This window comes from Oryctolagus cuniculus, chromosome 11 (assembly GCF_964237555.1).
Source record: "Oryctolagus cuniculus chromosome 11, mOryCun1.1, whole genome shotgun sequence".
Classification (NCBI taxonomy): Eukaryota; Metazoa; Chordata; class Mammalia; order Lagomorpha; family Leporidae; genus Oryctolagus; species Oryctolagus cuniculus.
Window position 1 is genome coordinate 108992091 of NC_091442.1, and position 19639 is coordinate 109011729.

Below are 19639 nucleotides of genomic sequence, written 5' to 3' on the forward strand. Positions count from 1 at the left end.
TTATTTTTTCATAAGCTTATTTTATAGCACTTACTTTTGGCTTGTTAGCTAGCAGGAATGACTTCAGATATCTGGAGTAAAAAGAGTTCCATATAAAGCTAATTTTCAGATGTCTGAATTATGTCTGTAAAGCAGAATGGTTGGGCATTTTGCTGTCGTTTCCATGGCAATATGTCATTTATTTGTAGCTGTCGCTACCAAAGGCTAAATAGTCATAAAGTCAGTTCGGTGTTTGGAGCGGGAGCACTTTCGATGATAGCTTGACTGAGTGATGGCCCCGTGTTTGAGTGGGGCAGTGTGGGAAGAGTTTTGTCCTTTGGCACGAAAGCTTTGGCAGTAAGCGTGCTTATGCACATATGGTGTCATTTACCATGTGCTTGGCATATCTTGCTTTCATTGCTCAGACATATTTGGAGAGCCTAAGCAGTCTGTTTAGATTCATGTTGGACCACTCGAGAATTTTATGCAATTATATAATTACCACTTAGATTCAGCATCAGTACAACTTGAAGTGGCTGTCTGTATGGCAAATGAAGAATTTTTACTTTCATTATTTTTAAACATCAAACTTGGCAATCAAGTTTATAGTCTTTTTCACTTGCAGTCTACTGAAGTAAAAATTATCAAGGTCATCTAGGTGGCCTTCAGCTCACATGACTTTGATGGTGATGGGGGCTTGTCCAGAAAGCTGCTCCCCCTTCACCTCTGGGACTCTGTTTCAGTTCCTTTTCTGCTGTGTCGTTCCACATGCTTGTTGTCTGTCCCGTAGCTCTCCTGTAGCGTTTGGGCTTTCTTCTCTGAAGTGACGTACATTGGTTAAACGTTTTATATAAAAGATTTCAGAGGGGCCGGCGCCGTGGCTCACTAGGCTAATCCTCCGCCTTGCGGCGCCAGCACACGGGGTTCTAGTCCCAGTCGGGGCGCCGGATTCTGTCCCAGTTGCCCCTCTTCCAGGCCAGCTCTCTGCTGTGGCCTGGGAGTGCAGTGGAGGATGGCCCAAGTGCTTGGGCCCTGTACCCCATGGGAGACCAGGATAAGTACCTGGCTTCTGCCATCAGATCAGCGCGGTGCGCCAGCTGCAGTGCGCTGGCTGCGGCGGCCATTGGAGGGTGAACCAACGGCAAAAGGAAGACCTTTCTCTCTGTCTCTCTCTCTCTCACTGTCCACTCTGCCTGTCAAAATAAATAAAAAATAAAAGATTTCAGAGGAACGTGATGGCTTCCACTGCAAATTAGTTATCTTTGTATTGTGTCTCCTACATGTTGGTTCTGTTGAAACCCTTGTAACATTATATAGAGAGATTGACAAGTAAAAATTATCTTATACTCCTGTTAGCTTTTCACAGAGAGAAATTCTGTTCTGATATTTGACTGGCTACTTGCAGAACACACAGAAAAGTATACAGCATACAGGGCACTTCAAGAAGTTTGTGGAAAATGGAAATGAAAGACAAGCTTATTTTGGTGGAAAAATGTTTTTGCAGTCCACGCATAGTTTTTTCATAATGCACATTTGCCATGTGCTTGTTGAAGTACCGTTATGTGCCATCACTATCTGAGTAGATGCAACACAGTGTGCTTGAGCTAAGAATAACCTGGTTTTCGTTCATTTAAAAAGTAAAACTGATCAGTTTTTAGGATTGCTATCCTTTGATCCAATATAGACTAAGTGTGTTAATGATTTGTGTTTTTTGTTAGTAGTATTGCTTTAAAAATTATTTATTTACTTTTGCTTATTTGAAAGGCATAGAGAGAGGTGGGGAGAAACAGAGATCCTCTGTCTACTAGTTCACTCCCCAAATGTCTGCAAGAGCCAGGATTGGGCCAGACTGAAGCCAGGAGCCTAGAACTCAATCCAGTTCACCACACAGGTTGCAAGTACCTAAGTACTTGAACCATCACCTGCTGCCTCCAAGGGTGTGCATTAGTAAGAAACTGGATTGGAATTGGGGTTGAGACTTGAACCCAGGCTCTCCAGTATTGGATGTGGGTGTCCCCAAAGGCATCTTAACCATTGCACCAAGTGCCTGCTCTGCAGTTATCCTTTTAAATAAATGTATCATGTCAAATTAGAAGTAAAAAGACTACAAAAATTAAAAGTAAAAAAAAAAGGGGGAGGGGGAGTGGAGGTTTTGTGTCCTGAAAACTTTGTTAAACAAAAGAATATTGAACAAAACTAGTTATGCACTTAAAAATTTTTTAAGTTGAAATTATCTAATTCCAAACGTTGGTATATTAGTTACCTGTGCTGTGTGACAAATTATAGCACAGTTTCTATTGGTCATGAATTTGGGTGGTTCTGTCTCAGGGTCTTCCGTACAACAAGATGTCAGCCAAGGTGGCAGTCATCTGAAGGCTGACCTGGCAGCTGGGGGTCTCTTCCATAATGACCCACCTCATGGCAGTTGGCAGAAACCTGCAGGTCTGCTTTTTCTTGCAACAGGTTTTTACCTGAACACAGGTGTCATGAAAACCACTGCTAAATCAGAGACAAAATAGGAAAGGAAACGACAAGATCCTATGAATATCACCATTGTTGGTCACATAGATCTGGGCAGATCCGCCACTGCTGGCCATCTGATGTACAAATGTGATGAGGTTGAAAAAAGAACCATTGAAACAAATGAGAAGGAGGCTGGTGACACGGGAAGGGTTCTTCTTGGATAAACCAGAGCTGAGTGTGAGCATGTGATCACCATTGACAGCTAAGACCAGCAGGCACTATGTGACTGTCCTCAATGCCCCAGGACACAGCAGCTTCATTTAAAAGATGCAGGCACATCGCAGGCTGACTGTGCTGCTCTGTTGCTGCTGCAGGAGATGGGAGTTTGCACCTGGTATCTCCAAAAATGGGCAGACCTTGAGCATGCCCTTCTGGCTTACACACGGGGTATGTGTTTAAAAAAAAATGGTTTCTAGGGACTGGCCTTGTGGCATTGAGGGTAAAACCACTTCCTGTGCTGCCTGCATCCTATATGAGTGACAGTTTGTGTCCTAGCTGTTCCACTTCAGATCCAGCTCCCTACTAATGGCCTGGGAAAACAATGGAAGATGGCCCAAGTGTTTGGCTCCCTGCCACCCATGTGGGAGACCCAGATGAAGCTCCTGGCTCCTAGCTTCAGCCTGGCCCAGCGCTGGCCATTGCAGCCATCTGGGGGAGTGAACCAGTGGATGGAAGTTCTCTCCCTCTCTCTGTAACTCTGGCTTTCAAATAAATAGATCTTTAAAAAATGAAAGGAGGGACCAGCACTTTGGCACAACGGTTTAAGCTGCAGCACGCAGTGCTTGGATCCAGTATGGGTGCCAGTTTGAGTTCTAGCTGTTCCACTTCTGCTGATCCAGCTCCCTGCTAATGCACCTGGGAAAGCAGTGGAAGATGGCCCAAGGCCCTGGGCCCCTGCACCCACGTGGGAGGCCAGAGGAAGCTCCTGGCACCTGGCTTCAGCCTGGCATGACCCTGGCCATTGTGGCCATTGGGGGAGTGAACCAGCAGATGGAAGATCTCTCTCTGCCTCTGCCTCTCCTGCTCTAACTCTGTCTTTCAAATAAATTAATTAATTTTTTTTTTTTTAAAAAGCAAACAAGCATAAAAACCTAATTCCTCTGAGCTACCCTACAGCCAGAAGAGATACGAGGAAATTTTTAAGGAAGTCTCCACTCAAGTTAAGAAAATGGCTGCAACCCTGACACAGTAGCACTTGCGCCAGTTTCCAGTTGCTAGAGCGAAGTGCTAACATGCCTTGGTTCAGGAAAGAGAAAGTCACCCATAAGGGTGGCAGTGTCAATGGGAACACATTTCATGAAGCCCAGCACTCCATCCTCCCACCACTGGTCCAGTTGACAGCCCTCCGTCTGCCCCTCCAGGATGTCCACAGAATTGGTGGTGTTGATGTTCATCCCATAGGCCAAGTGGAAATGGGTGTTCTCAAAACTGGCATGGTGGTCACTTTACTCCATTGACATCACAGCCCAAGACTGTGAGGCCTTAAAATCAAAAACATGTCTGTCAGTGATGTTTGTTGTGGCAACACTGCTGATGACAGCAAAAATGACTCAGCAGTAGGAGCAGCTGGCCGGCTTTCCTGCTCAGGTGATGATCCCAGCCTTCCAGGCCAAATCCGTGCTGGCTGTGTCCTTGTACTGGATTGTCACACAGCTCACACTGCTTGCAAGTTTGCTAGGCTGAAGGACAAGATTGACTGCCATTCTGGTCAGAAGCTGGAAGGTGGGTTCTTGAACTCTGATCATTCTCTCTCTCTCGTGTGTGTGGTGAGAGAGAGAGAGAGAATATAGCAGTTTTCAGTTATTAGTTCTTAAAATCAGTACTTTTTAATTGAAACAACTTGACCAAAGATCTGTCACAGAATTTTGAGACCCATTAAAATAAAATTTAACAACAAAAAAATTAAAAGGGAAAGCCTCGGGTCCTCTTTGGCTGTTAAGAATAAGAAGCCATAGTGCCCCACCATTAGACCATTGTCCTGGAAAATGTGTGAGTGTCTTCAGACTTGGCAGCTGACCTCCCCCAGAGCAAGCACTGTGACAGAGGGAGCAAAGTGGATGCTACAGTGCCTTTTATGACCAAGCCTCCAATATGTATGTTTCTGCTTTTTTCCTAGGAAGTGGATCTTTTAAGTTTAGCCTACACTCAGGTGGACAGGAATTTGCCTCCCCCTCTCAAAGGGAGTGTCAAAGGATTTGTGACCATTTTAAAAATACCACAGGGGATGGCATTGTAGTGCAGCAGGTTAAGCTGCCGCCTGCAACACTGGCGTCCCGTATGGGCTCCGGGTCAAGTCCCAGCTGCTCCTTTTCCCACCCAGCTCCCTGCTAATTTGCCTAGGAAAGCAGTGGAGGAAGGCCCAAGTGCCTGGGTTGCTGCACCCACATGGAAGACCTAGATGAAGCCCTCAGCTTTGGCCTGGCCCAGCTCTGGTTGTTGCAGCCATTTGGAGAGTGAACCAGCAAACAGAAGATCGATCAGTGTGTGTGTTGCTCTGCCTTGCAAATAAATAAGTCTTTTAGAAAATAAAGAAAAACCACCACAATTGACTAGGAAGGGATGTAGCATCTATTTTGCATCCCCCAAACCTTCAAAACTTGTCAGTAAGTTTATATCTGATCCTAAAGTATCCAAATAGAGTTTATAGAATATATGATGCTGTAGTTCAGAGGTGTAATCATAGGATTTTGAGCTGGAAGGAACCGGGTTGTGCCATCTCATGGCACAAATGCTGTGGAAGAGGTTACGAAACAGCAGCAGTAGCAAATATTGGTGTCTGTTGTAGGCATTGCATTAGGATGAGCACCTCAGATCTCTCTGCTGTTAGAGCTGCCCTTGATGTTCTGCCCTGGGACTTGGGATTCCATATTCCTGTTCTCTTGTGTGTGGAGGAGTGCTGAGAACCGGAACATCAAAGCATACCCGGTCAGTTAGCTGGTTCTGTCTTCTCTGTTCAGCTGTGGGAAGAATTCTAGTGCAAACATTAACTTTCCAGCCGACTCTGAGAAGCAGAATATTCCTCTGCCAGTTAAGGTTTGGTGAGATGATGCTGTATTTCTCCAAAGAGCAGAATTCTAGGCAAACGTGGGAAGGAGTGAGCTTTTGGATCATATGGGAATCTGCAGAGACCTGTGCAGCCGCTGCCACCTTGAAACACTTAGAGAGCTTCTAAAACCTGTTAAGTGTGTGCTTAGTTTTTAAAAATCTTTTAAAACCTGCATAAAATATGACTTGTGAGAAGTCATAGAACACTAAAGTAAAAGATCTTTTAGGAAAAATTCTTTTAGCCTGAATACAAACGACTTGACAGTTCTCAAAAAAAAAAAAAAAAAAATTGTGACAAAACTAATCGGGGTTTTGCTTCTTTCAGCAATGCATGGTTTTTGATTCACTGATTTTTGGACTCTTTTTCTTTCCAGTTTGTCCATAGCCTCTGATGTACTTCCTGGCTTCCATTTTTCACGATGAAACTCTGAGACTCTTTAAAAATTTGAGAAGATAGTACACACACACACAGTGCTTAAGAATGTCTCTTGCTGATCAAAATTTCTGTTTCAGGTTCTCCTGCAGCTTGGGGAGATGCTGCCAATGCCAGATGGCACCATTTCTGAGAGAAGAGCTAGCTTTTGCTTAGAAGTAATACCCACAAACAATGCCAAATTAGCATAAGCAAATGTCACTGAGTTAACACAAAGCCAACACTCTATCTTTTCTTTTCTTCCTAGGCCATGGGTGTTGAAAGTGACCAGGAAATTGTGCAGATGATTGGGACAGAGGAGCACGTGATGGCTGCATTTGGGCCCAGTTTGGAAGAGTGCCAGAAAGCTCAGATTTTCACACAGATGCAGGTGTGTCTTTTCATACTGTCCTTTGCTATGAAATGGAACCAGAGATTTAATGCTCGTTGATAAGACATCAGATGCAGTGGCCTTTAGGGTTATTGATCTAGGAAGAGTGTGGGGAAGATGGGAGAAGTAGTAGAGAAGTTTCAGGATTGAAGGAAGGGGTTTGCCTGTACAAATGATCAGCCTATGGCATCTTAGAAATGGGATAATAACAAAGAGCTTGATGTTCTAATATACCAACAAATATTTCCCCCTTATTAAAATCACTCAAATTTAGGAATTTCATGCATTTCCCCTTACTAGCCCTTTTAATTCCCTGCTTTGATGGGCTTTAGCTATGCACTGTGCTCCTGATTGCTTTTCCTGAATGCCCACTGGTCTTCACTGGTCCTTGGAGCTGCCCTTTTACCACTGCAGTCTGTTCATTGATCTGTTCAGGCATTCTGGGTTGTATCCTGGGGATTTTAGGCACAAGACTCAAAGATGAAGATAGGGGAGCACTACGTATGTTAAACATAACACAGATAATTATACCTCCTTTCCCAGATGAGAGGGAGCTCTAGTAGCCATACTTGGGATTTTTAGTCTCCTATTTGTAAGGTACTTTGCTGAGTGTAAATCAGTAGTAACATTCCTCATGGCCATCCTGGGAGGTAGGAATTCACTACAACAAAACCACAGTAAACAGTTTGAACTTAGCCGTGATACAGTCTCTGTTCTTTAAAGATAAAAGTTCTAGACTGCTTTTTCCTCGTCACCCAGGGTGCTTGTAGAGATAGCATGCCCCACTTGGGTCTGTTTGTGTCTGTTCCGAAGTCAAATCAGTCTTGATATCTTTATGGACTAAGCGAAATGTTTAGGAAAGTTAAATCTGTTACGTAGGTATGTATAGTTATGAAACAAATCAGAAGGAATTATTCCCATTCTTGCTGTTCTCTTTCTCTATGGTTAATTACTAGTCAACTCAAATCACTGGACAGGAAGCACCAGGAAAAGTTGTTTGGATTTAGAAGATTCTATTTTTGTCCTTTATTCAAAGTAAAATCCTTGGGTCCTGCACTGTGGTGCAGCGGGTTAACGCCCTGGCCTGAAGCTCCAGCATTCCACATGGGTGCCAGTTCTTGTCCCGGCTGCTCCTCTTCCGATTCAGCTCTCTGCTATGGCCTGGGATAGCAGTAGAAGATGGTCCAAGTGCTTGGGCCCCTGCACTTGCGTGGGAGACCTGGAAGAAGCTCCTGGCTCCTGGCTTCCATTGCGGCCATCTGGGGAGTGAACCAGCGAATGGAAGACCTCTCTTTCTGTCTCTATGTCTCTCTGTAACTCTGTCTTTCAAATAAATAAATCTTAAAAAAAAAAAAAACACACACACACACAAAGTAAAATCCTTGACAGCATGAATCTTTGAAACAACTGAAGGGATACTATTCCAAGTCCCAAGAACATGAAGAAAAAGCAATAAGAAATGTCCAGGAATATAAATATATAATCTACCCTGTGAACAGGAGTGATTGGTTCAGGTTCAGTTTAGGGAGACACAAAGCTGGGTAGTGCCCTGCAGGGCACTCTACCTTAGTGATATCCCAGTGACTTCAAGGAGGCCCAGTGTGCATTTTATTGCAAACATCATCATTGATCAAATAACCCTAGCATTGCAAAACTGTGAGCAGGGGCTAAACAGTCAATTGGAAAACCATTCACTTATTTCTATTAAAAAAGTAGTGATAGAAAATTTCATCTGACTGAGTTATATAAGACCAGTGAAAAGGTTGAAGGACTATATAATTATTTGATGTAAGAAAAGACAAGTGTTCCTTTTCCCTGAACATAACTCTGAAAGGGTCTGCACTCTGGATCAAGGTGTAGATTAGTTATTTGCAACTAACAAAGGAGTACAGAGATACGAGTAATCCAAAATGGCTGACAAATTGAACCTGTATTATCAGTTACAAAAACATGAATGATGTATGGTTTTCTGAATGGAAACATAGTGGATATGCTTTACTTTATTTAAGTATTAGAACCCTTGACGATGTGGCAATTTACTGGACTCTTTAAAATCTGTGGATTTTTTGTCTTGTTTTGTTTTTTATGTTTCCCTTTGTAGTCCCTCCCGCATTTCTTCTGTTTATGAAACCTTTGCTCTGTATTGGTCTTGTAGGTTTTATGTCACCCTTGCTTAAGGCTCTGGTACATGGAGAAGTAATTTATTACTAATACTTTTGCCAGGGGAGTGGAGTAGGGTACACTGGGAGTGTTGATGGACAACTCAGGCTGTTACACAAGCCTGGCACCATGAAGCTCTGGCAGTTCTTAGGTAGTCCAGGAAGAAGTGGTTTTCTGCTGTATCAAAAGGGCTCTGCTGCTCCCCTGTGTTCCTGTTTCCTCTCAAAGAAATGAAGGCTCTTCAGTGTTTTTTTCCCAAGGGAACTAGCAGGCCAAAATTTTAGCAAGACGGCTCAGTTTAGGGAAAACCAAACTGCCCCATCCCTTGATGCTTCTTGCCAACTGCTAACTTGTTTTTCTGAGTTACTTAGTTACTAGTTCCCTCCAGGTCACTCAGCCAGTGTTCCCAGGGTCGTTTTTTCATCTTGTGCTCTAATGCCTTGTAGCAGGAAGAGCCTAGATTTGATGTCTACATCTAGTCACAAGGGAAGGAGTTCCATTCAGTTCTAGGCCCTCTACTAGTGTCTGGGAGTCAAAGAAAAAGATGAGTTCCCAGTCTCAAAGTCTAGTAAGAGGAATATAAGTAAATGGGTATTTACAATGTAGTGTGATGCGAACGAGAAGAAAATACCCCAGTTCTCTGTGCATAGGCACTAAAATTACAGAAAAGAGGAGTAGGCTAGGAGAAGCTTCAGAGGAAGTGATCACCCATCTGGATTTTGAAGCACAAAGAAGAAAGGAACCTAATTGGTGCAGGAATGCTATTGTTTCTCCTGATGAACTGAAAACCAGGTTTTTTTTTTTTTTAAATATTTATTATTTTTTTGATAGGCAGAATAACAGTGAGGGAAAGGGAGATATCTTCCAACTGCAGGTTCACTCCCCAAATAGCTGTAACGGCCAGCCCAGTTTGATCCAGGTGGAAGCCAGGAACCTAGCACTCCATCCGGGTCTTCCATGTAGGTGATAGGGGCTCAAGCAACTGCTGCTTTCCTAGGAGCATTAGCAGGGAGCTGGATTGGAAGCAGAGCATCTGGGACTCCTGGGATGCTGGTGTCATAAGAGGTGGCTTAGCCTAGTGCGCCACAACACCAGCCCCCATCACCTTTTCTTAAAACACTTTTATCGTGAAAAGATTTCAACATGTACAGAGTATTTAGAATCGCATCAGGAACTCTCATGCACCTATCACTTGCCTTCAACAGCTACCAGCTTTGGCAGAATGTTTCATCTAAATCTCCACTCACTTCTCACCCTGCTACTTGATTGTCTTTTAGTAATCCATTCTTTTATTTTTAGTAAAATTTACATACACTAAAGTGTGCAGATTTAACTTTTACAAGACTTAAAATATTTCCATTATCTCAAAAGTTCCCTTATACTAACTTCTAGTCAATATTTTCTTCTGTCCTTTTTTCCTCACTATTCTGCTTTTTTCACCATATTTTCACCATATTTATTCACCATATTTATTCACCAATTTTGTCTGTTTGTAACTGGCAATATAAACCTTTTTGTGTCGCTTCTTTTGCTCAGCATATATTCTGAGGTTTGTATGAACTGTACCTTTTTATTTTATGTCATTTGTTCATGTAGTTCATTTCTTTTTATTGCACCATTGCATGAAAACGCCACAGTTTATCTGTTTTCCTATTTGGTGGCCTCCCCCCCCCCCCCGCCCCCACCATTGGATATTATGAATAAAGCTGCTGTAAACACATCGTTGTGTAGACATGTCTTCGTTTCTCTTGGAATAGAGTTACTGGATCAGAGAGCAGTTGTGTATATACCTTTTATATATGACTTTTCCCAAAATGAGGGTGCCATTTTGCATTCCCATCAGTGGTATGTGAGATTTCTGATTACTTTGTGTCCTCACAATACTTGGTGTTGCCAGTCTTTTTAATCTCTTGTCAGATTTATGTATTACAGATATTTTCCCCCCATCCATTGCTTCCCTATTCATTTTTCTTAACTGTCTTTTAATTCTGAAAATAATTAAATTTCAAGAGTTTTTTTTAAAATTTATTTGTCTTTTATGGTTATTGTTTCTGGTGTCCTGTTTATATAAATCTTTATTTTACTTATTTTCATATGAGAAACCATTTTTTGTGTTTTCTAGTAGAAGCTTTATAGCTTTAGTTTTTACATTCAGCTCTAAAATCTATCTTTTTTAAAAAAATTTTTTTTTGACAGACAGAGTGGACAGTGAGAGAGAGAGACAGAGAAAAAGGTCTTCCTTTGCTGTTGGTTCACCCTCCAATGGCCGCCGCGGCCGGCGCACTGCGGCCGGCGCACTGCGGCCCGCGCACCACGCTGATTCGAAGGCAGGAGCCAGGTGCTTCTCCTGGTCTCCCATGGGGTGCAGGGCCCAAGCACTTGGGCCATCCTCCACTGCACTTCCTGGCCACAGCAGAGAGCTGGCCTGGAAGAGGGGCAACCGGGACAGAATCTGGTGCCCCGACCAGGACTAGAAATTGGTGTGCCGGCGCCGCTAGGTGGAGGATTAGCCTGTTGAGCTGCGGCACCGGCTCTAAAATCTGTCTTAAACTAATGTTTCCATTTGGTGTGAGGTGTAGAGGTCAAGGTTAATTTTTTTTATTTGTGAGTATTTAATGTTTCAGTGCCATTTGTTGAAAAGATTCCCTTCTTCATTGAATTGCTGTGGCACTTTTGTCACAAATTAGTGGACCATGTAGTGTGAATGTATTTTGGACTTTTTATTCTCTCCCATTGATCTGGCTGGCTGTCCTTCAGCCAGTGTCACACTGTTTTGATTACTGTAGCTTTACAGTTGAAATCAGGTAATGTAAATACTCCAACTTTTCTTTATCGGTATTGTTTCAGCTTTTCTGAGACCTTTGCATTTCTGTGTAAATTTTAGAATTAGTCTATTTCTGTTTTTTAAAAAGCCTGCTAAGCGTATAATTAGTAATTATGAATTTATGGGTCAATTTGGAGAGAATTTTAACAGTAGATCACTTTTAACACTATTGAGTTGTGCAGTCCACAAAAATGTCTTTACTTTTAATTTATTTAGGTGTTTCTCCTCTCAATGATGTTCTGTAGCTTTCAGCATAGAAGTACTATATCTTGTGATTTCTTTTCAAGAGGAAAAGAAGTACTACTACAAAATGTTTCCTGTGGTGCTCACTGGATAAAGGATTGATGGCACATGTTTTGCTTATCTGTATCTCCTACATTTCCTAAAATGATCCTGTATTAGCTTTCTAACACAAAGTTAAAAGTGTGTTATACTCTTTTGTCATTGGTTTATAACAAATATTGATTTTTCTCTATAACCAAGTTCTTGATCTTTTTTGCTTATGGTGTGTGTTTGGTAGATATTTTGTAAATTATTTCAGTGATGTCATTCAGTCGTTACTGTCATCTTTTCTCACAGGCATTGAAATATATAGGGAACAAAGTCAGAAGGCAGAGAATGTGGGGAGGTGGACCAAAGAAAACCAAAATAGAGGAAGCAAGAGAGCTCCTGGCTTCGACCATTCTGACCCACGTTCCAGTAAGTAGTGCTGTTGTAGCTGTGAATGGGCGTTTACCTTGCATAAAGTGGAGTTCCTCAGGAGACGCTCCTGAAGAGGACAGTAGTGCCCACTGAAAATAATCTTCCATTATCAGTGGTACATTGTGCTCAGAGAATGTTAGCTGTGCCAACATCATATGGTAATTTTCTCCTGGTTCTTTTACTCTTAAATTACTGTTATTTTATATTCATAGATAAGAATTAGTTCCACTACTGGATCTCATGGTTTGACAGAGATAGTATCTTACATACTTGTAAAATAAATTAAAACAAGCTTACATTGGTTTTCCCCTATACTTTTTAAAAACTATGTGAAAATAGACATGAATTGTAGAGTTTCCTTGGCATTATGTGCATTCCCGTAATTGTGCAACCGTTACTATGATAGATGCTTATTTGATGAGTTAATCTCTTAGGCATTAAATTTGTTTTTTATTATTTTTTGTTTCTGTTTTTGAGAGTCAGGGGGCAGAGGAAGGAGGAAGAGATGGGTAGACAGAGAGTATACTCACATCTGCTGGCTCACTCCCCAAGTGCCTGTGATGGCTGGGACTCTGGGCCTCCCCCATGGGTGGCAGGGATGCAATTACTTGAGCCATCCCTGCTGCTTCAGAGGTTCTACACTGGCAGGAAGTTGGAGTCGGGAGTTGCAGCCAGGCATCAAACCTGGGTCTATGCTCTGACATGGGATGTGGCATCTTAACCAGTGTCTGAACTGCTAGCTAAACCCCCATCCCCTCGACATTGACTTTTAGAGTTCCCATTGTCCAGCTTCCTTCACTTACAGCCAAGATTCTGTGATCAACAGACTCGGGATTTGCCTTGTTACTCAGCTGGTTAGGGGTCAGTAGGAGGATTAGCACCTATCTTCTGACCCTTGAACTTGTTCATATTATTTATTTTTTTTATCAACTTTTCATTAAATAGAGATCACCAGATCACCGTGTTGGCATGTGGGATATTGGAAGGAGTCACTCCCTCTCCCTTCCTCCACTTAATATGTATGCTACTCTTTCTGAGTAATAGAATTAACATTTGTTACACACTTTTATTAACCAAATAATCTGGCTTATTGTGAGTTACTAGGGATTCCATTCACTAATGATAAAGGGTTGCAAGCCCTATCTTCAGGGATTGATTGTATGGTAATGGGAGAGTCTGTGGAAGTGGAGAGTGTCCAAATGCATTCAGATTCAACTTTCTTAAGTTAAAACACCTTGTGAGGGGCTGGTGCTGTGGTGTAGTGGGTAAAGCTACTGCTGCTGCTATGGTGCTGGCATCCCATATGGGTGCCAGTTCGAGTCCAGGCTGTCTCACTTCCAGTCCAGCTCCCTGCTAATGTACCTGAGAAGAGCAGCAGAAGATGGCCCAAGTACTTAGGCCCTTGCACCCACGTGGAAGACCTGGAAGAAGTTCCTGGCTCCTGGCTTTTGATCAGCCTAGGTCCAGCTGTTGTAGCCATTTAGGGAATGCACCAGTGGATGGAAGATCTTTCTCTCTGTCTCTCCCTTTCTCTCTCTGTGTAACTCTGCCTTTCAAAAGAATAAATAAATCTTTAAAAAAAAAAAAAAAAGAAAAGAAAGAAAGAAAGAAACAACAACACTTTGTGAGCCAGATAGTTCAGGTCTTTCATTCTGCCCTTTGGTAGCCATTTGTGTTTGTCCTTTACTATTTTTTTAAAATTTATAAAAATTTTATTTATTTTACTTGAAAAGCAAAGAGAGAGAGAGAGATAGGCAGTGATCTCCCTTCTGTTAACTCATTCCCCAAATGCTGGCGATAGCCAGGGCTAGGTCAAGCCAAAGTCAGAAGCCCAGAACTTAATCTGGGTCTCCCACATGGGTGACAGGGACCCACTACTTGAGCCATCACCTGGTGCCTCCAAGGGCACTCATTCTGAGAAGCTGGAATCACAAGTGGAGCCAGGACTCTAACTGCGGCAGTCCAATTTGGGACAGGGTTGTCCCAAGTGATGTTTTAACTGCTACACCAAACTCCCGCCCTTGTGTGTGTCTTTGATATACTCCAAAGAATTAGAAAATTCTTAATGTTAAAGCTAGATCCAAAGTGAATTTTTTAGAACAGTTTTTGGGTCAAACCTCAAAATAGCAAAAATCAGAGTGGTGTTTGGCATAGTCGTTATGATGCTGGTTAAAACACTCCATCCCAAACTGGAGTACCTGGGTCTGATTCCAGTTCTGCTCCTGCCTGCAGCTTTCTCCCAGTGCAGGCCCTTGGAGACAGCAGACGATGTCTCAAGCATTCAGTTCCGTGCACCCCACACGGGACTCCTGGATTGAATTCGTGGCTCCTGGCTTAGGTTCAGCCCAGTCCCAGGTGTTGGCAGTCTTTGGAGAGTGAACCAGAAGATGGGAGAATGTTTCTTTTTCTCTCCCCCTCTCTCCCTCTCTCTTTCTCCTCTCCTTTTCTCCTTCTCTCCTCTTCTCTGCCTCTAGAATTTAAGGAAAAAAAAAAAAAAGGCAAAAGAAAGTGGAAACAAGGGCATGGGCCCAAATACATGATTATTCAAATCCTGGTTTCTTACTTTCTGGTTTACTTTGAACAAATTTTAAATTTTCTGAACTTACGGTTTTCTTGTCTCTGTAATGGAGTAACACCACTTCCTTACAGGATTCTTCTGGTGATGCAGTGATAAGGCGTACATAAAAATCTGCATTTTCTACATCTTCTCACACAGCTGTGGAGCCTGTAGTGGGACCCTCGCTTTTGTTCTCTAACTATAGAGAAATTATGGCTCCTTCCAGAGCCTTGGCTGCTAGAACGCTGGCTCTACTGATATTTCTTTTCTTTCTTTTTTTTTTTTTTTTTTTTTTAAGATTTATTTTATTTATTTGAAAGAGTTACAGAGAGAGAGGTAGAGACAGAGAGAGAGGTTTTCCATCCACTGGTTCACTCCCCAGATGGCAGCAATGGCTGGAGCTGAGCTGATCTGAAACCAGGAGCTTCTTCTGGGTCTCCCACGTGGTACAGGGGCCCAAGCACTTGGGCCATCTTCTACTGCTTTCCCAGGCCATAGCAGAGATTTGGATCAGAAGAGGAGCAGCCAGGACTAGAACCGGTGCCCATATGGGATGCCGGTGCTTCAGGCCAGGGATTTAACCCACTGCACCACAGCGCCGGCCCCACTGATATTTCTTTAGTTAGGTTGATAAAGACAATCATATTCACTATTTCGTGATTGCAGTAAGCCTAAAACGATCCTGATAAAAGTTTGGTTATATACATTCCAGTGGGAATGAAGTCAGGCAGATGAAAAAAAGAGCTTTACTTTCCAGAATGGTTTAGGATGATTGGATGTAGATGATTTTTAGGTAATTCAGAGGCATTTTGATGTAAATAATTATGTACTTATTAGAAAGAATACAACTAGGGGCCAGCACTGTGGCATAGAGGGTAAAGCTGCTGCCTGCAGCGCCAGCATCCAACATGGGCACCTGTTCAGGTCCTGGCTGCTCTACTTCCCATCCAGCTCTCTGCTAGTGCACCTGGGAAAGCAGTGGAAGATGGCCCAAGTGCTTGGGCCCCTGCACCCATATGGGAGACTCAGGTGAAGTTCCTGGCTCCTGGCTTCAGTCTGGCCCAGTCCTGGCCACTGTGGCCATTTGGGGAGCAAATTTGCGGATGGAAGATATCTCTCTCTCTCTTTGCCTCTGTCTCTCCTTCTCTGTAACTTTGATTTTCCAAATAAATAAATATTTTTAAAAAATACAACTAGCACATCAAATATCAAATGCATCTTTGTGGTACTTGATATTTTATGGTATTATTGCATATGATGAAGCTTACTTTCAAGTGAGTTGTTTAAAAATATTTAGTAAATAACTATTACAGAGATATGGCAGTACTCAAGGTGCTGCTTTGGTACTGCTTTGGTTTATCTACCTGGAGGGAGAAGTATGTGCAGGGTGTCCACGAGCTCCCAGCACATGCACTTGGCATTTGTCTTGGCATGCCTCAGGGCTGCTGTTCTCAAAGAGTATTCCCTGAATTAGCCGCATGTGCGTCACCTGGGAACTTGTTAGAAGTACTTGAACTCTACCCCAGACTTACTGAACCAGAACTTCTGGGGGTGGAGCCCAGGAGTCCATATTTTCACAGGCCTTGCATACTGACGTTCGGAAATCACTACTCTGGGGGTGATGAGACTCTGAAATGTCTGAGCCCCACACTCCTCTTTCCAAAGTCATGTTAAGAAGTGTCCAGAGTTCTGGTGACAGCAGTTCTGTCTCAGCATTTCAACCTCATTTGTCAGATCTTCTTTCTGTCCCTTTTTTACAGAATCCAGAGGTTAACATCCCACAAAAGAATATTGAACACTATTGGCATTCTACCAAAAGGTGATGTCAGCCACTAGATGATAGGGTTCTCCCTGTCCATATGACTCTGGGAATAGTCCTGGGAAAATGTGCTAGGTATTAACTCATTATTTCAGCTTAGAACTAGGGTTTGCTTTTCAGCATTTGTAGTTTAAGACAGTGGAGCAGTGAAATGACTTAGGGTTTTAGTGCCTTTTAAAGTGCAACAGGGACATTTACTCTAAGTATCTGTATTTTTTTGTATATGTAAATGTCTAGGGAGAATATACCTGTATTTATGCAAAAGAAAAATTGAAATTTGATCCATGAAAGTTTGCTTCATTTTTTTCATGAATAAAAAAAGTAAATACAGCTAGAAGAAAGTAGATATTAAATTTAATTTGCCACAGTAAGATCATAGATAGTGCACATTAGATGTACCTCAGTGGAGGGCCATGCAACTTTTACATGTCAATGAATGGACCTTCACTCTGGCATAGAAGGTTGAGCCTCCACCTGCAGTGTTGGCATTCCATATGGGCTGCAGATTGAGTCCCAGCTGTTCCACTTGCAATCCAAACTCCCTGTTAATGCATCTGGGAAACCAGCAGAAGATGGCCCAAGTGGGCCCTACACCCACATGAGAGACCCAGAGAAAGCTCCTAACTCCTGGCTGCAGTCTGGCCCAGCCCTGGCCGTTGTGGCCAGTTGGGAGTGAACCAGTAAAATGAAAGATCTCTCTCTCTCGTTCTATTTCTGCCTTTCAACTAAATAAATAAATCCAACTGAAATATAAATTACTTAAAGCTGCTCAGGCCTAGGGTTTTTTGCTTGGTGGTATTGCAATTGGTGTTATGGTTCTAAGATTTTTTTTTCTTGAAAACAAGACATTTTTCTTTTTTAGAGACCTTTCTTATTGATATAAGTGGTTTTTGAAGTGCAAGATGATAAAGTAGGTTTTGTGAATTTTTTTCATTTCCCACATTTCAGACACATTATTTTTTTTTATTTTTATTTTTTATTTGACCGATAGAGTTAGTGAGATAGAGAGACAGAGCGAAAGGTCTTCCTTCTGTTGGTTCACTCCCCAAATGTCTGCCACGGCCGGAACTGCACCTATCCAAAGCCAGGAGTCAGGAGCTTCTTTCTGGTCTCCCTGCGGGTGCAGGGGCCCAAACACCTGTGCCATCCTCCACTGCCTTCCCGAGCCACAGCAGAGAGCTGGACTGGAAGAGGAGCAACTGGGACTAGAACCCGGCACCCATATGGGATGCCGGTGCCGCAGGCGGAGGATTCACTAAGTGAGCTACGGCGCCGGCCCCCAGACGCATTATTTTTTTAACATCTCCCAGTAGAAGGGAATAAACTGATCTAGAGAAGAAAAAGATTTACTGTGAAGGAAATGAACTTTTGGAAACACATACGGAATTCTAACATTCTGTGTTATTTAGTGGAATTCCTTAACAGCAATTACATAATGCATAAAGGAAAATAATAAAAGGGTCTCATTAGGATTTTATAAATGATTAAGGGGAGTGAAAAGGAAAAAATCTTTTTTTTGAAAATTTTTAATAGTATGGTATGTATCCTCTATGGAAAAGTTTAAAATGTTTCTTGAACTTGTCAGACACTTGGGCCACGTTCTCAGAATTCATCTTTTTAGTTGTAGGGAAAGAATCTGCCAAAGGTTTTTGTCTCTCAGAATAAACCAGTGTGACTAATTTACCAGTTCTGATTCAAATTACTGATTGAGCTGGATTTATTCAATGGACTTGAGGCTTTGTCATGGAGAGGATTGACAGGATGTTAGCAGCAGATTCATTCAGCAGTCCATTCAATAGGTACTTGTTGTGTGCCAGACACTGTTTACTACCCTGCCTGTTGTTGCTGGATAACAATCAACAAAATTGAAAGACTTAACTGTTTATTGTACTTCAAGGTTCTGTGGTTTGTGCTCTACCTAAGGTGGAAGAGGAAGTTCTCATTTTAGATCTCTTGTGAGTCTGCAAATAGGGAGCAGCTGAGGCTGGAGTCATCCGAAGTCTTCACTGGGCGGGAGTCCAGCATGTCTTGTCTCTGGCCCCTTTGTGCTTTTCCATGTAGCCTCTCTGTATAACAGTGTCCTGCACTCACAAGGTATCTCAGGACTCGAAGGAAGGAAGTGCAGACTACCAGCTTACTTATAGGGTAGGCCTGCAGTTGACTTGGCTTCCCTTCTGCTATCTTCTCATGGTCAGACTAATCCCGAGCCAATCCCAAAGGGGCAGTGGACTCTACCTGTGAGGACGGAGTGGTGTGAAGGGTGATAGGACAGGGCGGAGTTGGTAGCAGTCATCTCTGAAGTACAGCCACCACAGGTACTGAGTGCAGAGATGCTTAGTCCCCTTCTAGCTCTCAGGAAGTTTTCAGGATAATTGTATTTCTTTGAATAGGGAGAATCAACAGTTCAGTAGTTTTTTAAATTTAAATGTTATACCATTGGTTCTTTTCTTGGGTGCTTTTAGTGTGTGCTGTTTCAAAAAATTTCTTACTTTTGAATTACAGGTAAAGGAGTTCAATTTCCGAGCTAAATGTATCTATACTGCCGTGATGGTTCGAAGAGTCATTCTGGCACAAGGAGATAATAAAGTTGATGACAGAGACTATTACGGTAACAAGCGATTGGAATTGGCAGGACAGGTAATTTAACTAATATTTTGTATTGCAAATCTTATTCTTTTTAATAAAAGTTAACTGTATTCATTTTAGATAGGAAAAAGAGCTATTTGAATGGAATAGAGGTTACATACTTGTATGTTGGAAGTATAAACATTTCACACATGACTTAAAATCTCTTCTGCTTAAGAATTTAAGTATGAAGCCGGTGCTGTGGCTCACTAGGCTAATCCTCCACCTTGCAGCGCCAGCACACCGGGTTCTAGTCCCGGTTGGGGCGCCGGATTCTGCACCCGGTTGCCCCTCTTCCGGGCCAGCTCTATGCTGTGGCCAGGAAGTGCAGTGGAGGATGGCCCAAGTGCTTGGGCCCTGCACCCCATGGGAGACCAGGATAAGTGCCTGGCTCCTGCCATTGGATCAGCGCGTGTGCCGGCTGCAGCGCACCGGCCGCGGCGGCCATTGGAGGGTGAACCAACGGCAAAGGAAGACCTTTCTCTCTGTCTCTCTCTCTCACTGTCCACTCTGCCTGTCAAAAATAAAAAAAATAAAAAAAGAATTTAAGTATGAAAATGCTGCAATCCTTTAAGAATGTTACTGGTGCTACTGTGTTATAT

The 19639-nt window shown here is 42.7% G+C and overlaps 1 protein-coding gene across 4 annotated transcripts in view; it reads left to right on the plus strand.

Moving 5' to 3' along the window:
* POLR3B (RNA polymerase III subunit B) overlaps nucleotides 1-19639 on the plus strand; it is a 122784-nt gene that overhangs the window by 23293 nt on the left and 79852 nt on the right. For all 4 annotated transcript variants that reach the window (XR_011380255.1, XM_002711427.5, XM_008257116.4 and 1 more), the window contains exons 10-12: nucleotides 6228-6350; nucleotides 11914-12033; nucleotides 18915-19049. Coding sequence is in view for 3 of the 4 variants with exons in the window: in XM_002711427.5 (XP_002711473.1) it covers nucleotides 6228-6350; nucleotides 11914-12033; nucleotides 18915-19049 (378 nt within the window). In the remaining variant the exon portion in view is untranslated. The remainder of the gene's footprint in view (nucleotides 1-6227; nucleotides 6351-11913; nucleotides 12034-18914; nucleotides 19050-19639) is intronic.